Source organism: Sinocyclocheilus grahami, unplaced genomic scaffold, assembly GCF_001515645.1.
Source record: "Sinocyclocheilus grahami isolate Dianchi unplaced genomic scaffold, SAMN03320097.WGS_v1.1 scaffold62.1, whole genome shotgun sequence".
In the NCBI taxonomy this organism is placed as follows: domain Eukaryota; kingdom Metazoa; phylum Chordata; class Actinopteri; order Cypriniformes; family Cyprinidae; genus Sinocyclocheilus; species Sinocyclocheilus grahami.
In genome coordinates, this window is record NW_015505241.1 from 2198711 (window position 1) to 2203909 (window position 5199).

At 35.4% G+C, this 5199-nt stretch overlaps 1 protein-coding gene across 1 annotated transcript in view; it reads left to right on the forward strand.

Annotated features, from left to right (window-relative positions):
• Positions 1 to 5199, forward strand: part of LOC107584717 (sodium- and chloride-dependent GABA transporter 1-like) — a 33497-nt gene that overhangs the window by 19535 nt on the left and 8763 nt on the right. Inside the window, exons 6-13 of the mRNA XM_016271433.1 lie at positions 645 to 777; positions 1706 to 1840; positions 2303 to 2406; positions 2590 to 2714; positions 3257 to 3369; positions 4239 to 4370; positions 4469 to 4571; positions 4979 to 5079. Coding sequence (XP_016126919.1) covers positions 645 to 777; positions 1706 to 1840; positions 2303 to 2406; positions 2590 to 2714; positions 3257 to 3369; positions 4239 to 4370; positions 4469 to 4571; positions 4979 to 5079 — 946 coding nt within the window. The remainder of the gene's footprint in view (positions 1 to 644; positions 778 to 1705; positions 1841 to 2302; positions 2407 to 2589; positions 2715 to 3256; positions 3370 to 4238; positions 4371 to 4468; positions 4572 to 4978; positions 5080 to 5199) is intronic.

Genomic DNA, 5199 nt, shown 5'->3' on the forward strand with positions numbered 1-5199 from the left:
CCAGGTAACGACTGCACCCAGAAACGCACGGATGGTATGACATCTTTACAAAGACGGGTCTTTAAAAAGACGTTCCACCCGTGAAGCTCTTTTAGTATGGAATTTGCTCTTTTAGTGTGCCGAAGCGCACAGGGGAGATGGCCGTCTGCAACACACACAGGGGTAGTGCAGCCTGCCGTGTGCAGCCCACTCGACACGGGAAACCACCACCGCTGAAGCGCCGTACCACCAGCACGAGAGCCCACCGAAGAGCGTGCTTGACTGTAGTTTATCACTACTGCAGAGGTCAGGAGCAGAACGATAGAACCGCTCGGCTCCGAAGCGAAAAGCTGAATATGCGCTGCACCTGCTGCCTACTTATACTCACGCTGTGATCAGCAGCAGCTGGATGCAATAATCGCATGCCAATGTGCATTGGCTCGTTTAGTTTACACTCGAAGTAGATTGGTCCCTCTAAGCGAGATCCCAATTCGTCGGTCCTCCGACGTGACGTCGAGAGTGACCGACTGAGAGGGAACTCCTCACCTCTTCCATACTTCATATAGCTCATAACTCGTTTGAACGTATGCAAATTTGTTAAACTGTTTCAACAAAAGCACATCATGTTAAATGACAGTCTAACTAAATATCTGTTTACTCTATAGGAGGAACATGCATCAGTTAACAAAAGGTTTAGAGGAACCAGGGGAATTGCGCTGGCCATTGGTTGGAACATTAGCATTGTCTTGGATTCTTGTCTATTTCTCAATCTGGAAAGGAGTGGAGTGGACGGGGAAGGTGTGACTGCCGATATTCTTTCTATTTTTCATACTACACCCCAGCATTGTTTCTAAAAACAAACTTTAATCGCTTTTCATCCCCTTTGCATACTTGTCTTCTCATTTGCCTTCTCTTTCATCTCAAACTTACTTTTGGAATCTTTTTGTTCTTCCATTTCCAGACAATATATTTCCATTTAAGAAAAATATATTACTCAGAGATTGTTTTATCATAGCTCAGTAGACTTCTTGGAGTTTTAAAGTATGTTTTATATAACTGTGTTGTTTCATTAAAAAAATAAAAAAATAAAAAAAAATAAAAAAATCTATAGCAGAAAAAAATATTGTTTTGAAAGAATTTGATTCTGACTTTCATTTGCAGAGTTTGTGCTGTACATAGTTTTGTGATCTCTTCAGAAACACTACTGGATGTAACTGTTTTTTTTTTCAGTTTAATCTCATTACTTTTTAGATACATAAACTAAAAAAGCCTTTATTATGTATATTATGCATTATTTTTCCAAGTTCATTTGGCAACGTATGTGGTGCATAAATTGCACAGTTTAAGCACTTTGATGAGTAGCCAACAGACATGTCTTCACATTAAATTGTAAGCTATTTTATTTATTTATTTATTTTCCCTGGCGAGAAAGGAAAACTGCTCTCTTTATCTGCTCTTTCTCTAAGGATAATTTAATTTTAATGTGATCCTTGCACCGGGCAAGAACAAATACATTTTCTGGCGGTCTATAACCTTGATGGACATCACTAATTAAGGGCAATCATTATCCTACACAGCAAAACTGTGTTCCTACCAATCATCAAATAGAAGCCAGTGAAAGCATTACACCAACAATTTAATAATGTTGTCCTCTACACCTACTTTAAAATGATTTACTCTATGACACTCTCTCTCTTTCTCTTCATTTATCTCCTGTCCTCATTAGGTGGTGTATTTCTCCGCCACGTATCCTTACTTCATGCTCTTTATTCTGTTTTTCCGTGGAGTCACACTCCCTGGAGCGTTAGACGGCATCCTCTTCTATGTCACCCCAGACTTCAACAAGCTATTGAAATCTGAGGTAAAATTAAACATACTGAAATTTATTTGATATTTTAAATGAAATTTGATATATTAAATGATGCATTCTTGAATCTGAGATCTTCAAACATCGTTATATATTTTAAGAACATTCACAAAAACCTGATGAGAGACATGTTTGAATTTTTTTAGGGAGTAACTAAACTGTAATAGCGATGCTGTTAACTCATAGATACTCATAGAACACTAATTCAAAGCTATACACGCTTTTCATTAAGGATAGACGCTGCATTGTACAATTGTATATAAATCGATGCCAATAAAGCTTAATCCCTTTTTATGAATTTACACTCTTGTAAAAAAGAAGTACACTTTAGCATACTTTTAAAAAGTCGACAGAGAATGTAATTTTACTGAACAACTATGGAATTATTTTACAGACATTTCGCTGTTCTCTAACTTCTGGTACTATCAATATTTCTCATTTCAAATTTCTTCTCAGGTGTGGTTGGATGCTGCCACTCAGATCTTCTTCTCTTATGGTCTGGGTTTAGGTTCTCTCATTGCTCTGGGAAGCTACAACTCCTACAACAATAATGTCTACAAGTAAGAACTACTAGTCTCTGTCCAAATGCACAGAAATTGTGCATTTATGATGATTACATTTCATACAATCTGATGTGAAAAACTGTCTTTAACACAGTGCCTTTTCTATGAAATGCTGTTCAGTTTACACTGTACCTTTGTTGTCTTGTGATTCAGTTGACTTAATTCTTGTTCCTTCTGTAGAGATTCTATCATTGTGTGCTGTATTAACTCCTGCACCAGTATGTTTGCTGGGATCGTCATATTTTCCATTGTGGGCTTCATGTCATACATCACAAAGAGACCCATTGAAGAACTGGCTGCTTCAGGTCATTATGTCTCTCAGACATTATCAAATTTTATTGTTGCAAAAAGATTTACACTTTTGAATACACTTTGTTTTAACTGAATGTAATATTTTCTGTCATGTAATTGCATGTTAATTAAATGAAAATATTACAGTTTAAATTTATATTAAATGCAATTATACAAACTGTAGACTTAAAGTATATCTGTATATATAATTTCATAACTACTTTTTTGTCTTTTAAATATGGTTAAAGTGTACTGCTGAATGTATGCCATGCATTTAAATGTTGTAATGATGTAGCAATTTAGTACATTTTAAATGTAATATTGAATAAAACATTAGTTAAAATTACATGCAAAGTACTTCACATATGCTTCAGTATGTTAGTCAGCAAATCAAAATAAGTGTATTACTTAAAAAAATGAAAGAAAAAAAAATACTCAAAATGTCACATTTAAAATGCGCTTTAATTAACGTAATATGAGTAATATTATAGTGATATGGTGAAAGTGGACTCATCTTGACACTTATGGTGTTTGATGGTTTGTGGTTCAATATCAGGTCCTGGTTTGGCATTTCTGGCCTATCCGCAAGCTGTCACACAGCTTCCCATGTCTTCACTCTGGGCTATTCTCTTCTTCTCAATGCTCATGATGCTGGGATTGGACAGTCAGGTATTTTACACATGCATACACATATGATAAAGGTGACTGTCGAGAAACCCCCCCCCCCCCCCCTTTTTATAATTTATTTGAAGAGTCTAAGTTATTGTTTTTAGTAGTTGACATGATGCCTCAGAGACGATAGAGTTATTGATAGAGCTTGTATTGAACCCACAATATTCCTCTAATGGTGCTACATTTAGCAGCATTGCACCATTATTCTTCTATAGATTTCAGAGCTTAATGATTTTTAATGATTAAAACTAAACAAGTTATAAATTATTCATGTGGTGTTACTTTAGTTTTGTTGTGTTAGGTAGGTGAAAGTAATGCCAAAGATCACAAGAGAACTCAGCACATTAAAATAAGTTCAGTCAGGACCATTCTGTTTGATTGAGATTATTGTCGAGGTCCTGTAGAGGTATTTTGGCGGCAGGCTTTGCTCTGAAGGGTTCAGATTCTGAGCTGTCCACAAGCAAACCTCACTGAGGTTTGAAACCCCTGAAGCCTAATGCAATTACCAGAATTTTTTATAAGCAACAGATATAAAATTCCATGCAGAAGTGATACAGGTCCATAAATAAGACTGGACAATATTAAGCTGCCTCCATAAGGAGGAGTTGGGGATGGAGGGGGGCAATCGCATGTCCGTGCGAAAGACTAAGGCAAGTATGGATGAACTTATATATCTTATTTAATTGTAGTGGGAGGAGTTACAATCACACAAAACGCTAGTTCTAAAATAACTAATTACTGTTAGATACTGTTAAATAACTAACTACTAAACAACTGAAATGGCAATTATTTACTAAATTAAATTGCTCAGACATGATTTGCAACACTTTAATGCTTTTTATTTTACAATTTTTACACTTTTACAGTTTTGTACAGTGGAAGGCTTCATAACTGCTCTAATGGATGAATATCCCACAGTCCTGAGGAAGAGAAAGAAACTGTTCATCCTCATTGTCTGTATTATATCCTTTGTCATTGGTTTCTCCAACATCACCCAGGTAAAGATTACCACCTGAAGACCTTTCTGTTTTATTGTGTAGGACGATTGACTATTTTCTTGAGTTTCTAATAGTAATGTGTGTGTTCTTTGTTTTAGGGTGGCTTATATGTGTTTAAATTGTTTGACTACTATTCGGCCAGTGGAATGTGTCTCCTGTTCCTGGTCTTCTTTGAGACAATCTCCATTTCCTGGTTCTATGGTATATCTCCTATACTATGAACATATATTCGATGTAAATGTGAAGTGAAGTTTCTAAAACTAAACAGCTCAAGCTGACCTTCTTCCAGTTATGTTAAAGAAATAATATTGGTTAAATACAACTTAAATACTTCAACTGTAAGTGCATTATTTTAACTACTGGGTATTGTAACTACATACTGTGTTTACATTTATAAACTATTTTTTCAAGACAAAATTACTTGAAAATCTTTGACACTACTTGAAAACTGGAGGGAGTCATATGGGAATGTTAATATGCTGGGTTCCTGAATCCTGTCTAGTTCCAAGTATGTATTGGAAAAAGGGTTACTGATGGAAGAAGGAGCTCTTACTAGTAGATCTAGCTTGCTTGATCATTGTAGATATCCATCTCTTCTCTCTCTTTAGGCGCAGATAAATTCTATGAAAATATTGAAGATATGATTGGTTATCAGCCTTGTGGCTTTTGGAAATATTGCTGGATTTACTTTACTCCAATAATCTGCTTGGTAAGTACTTCATCTGCAAGCAATGATAATAAACTTAGAGACTATTATGGGCTGTGAACTTAACATGTTATTATTGTAAAAATTAATAAATAAATAATAATAATAATAATAATAATAATA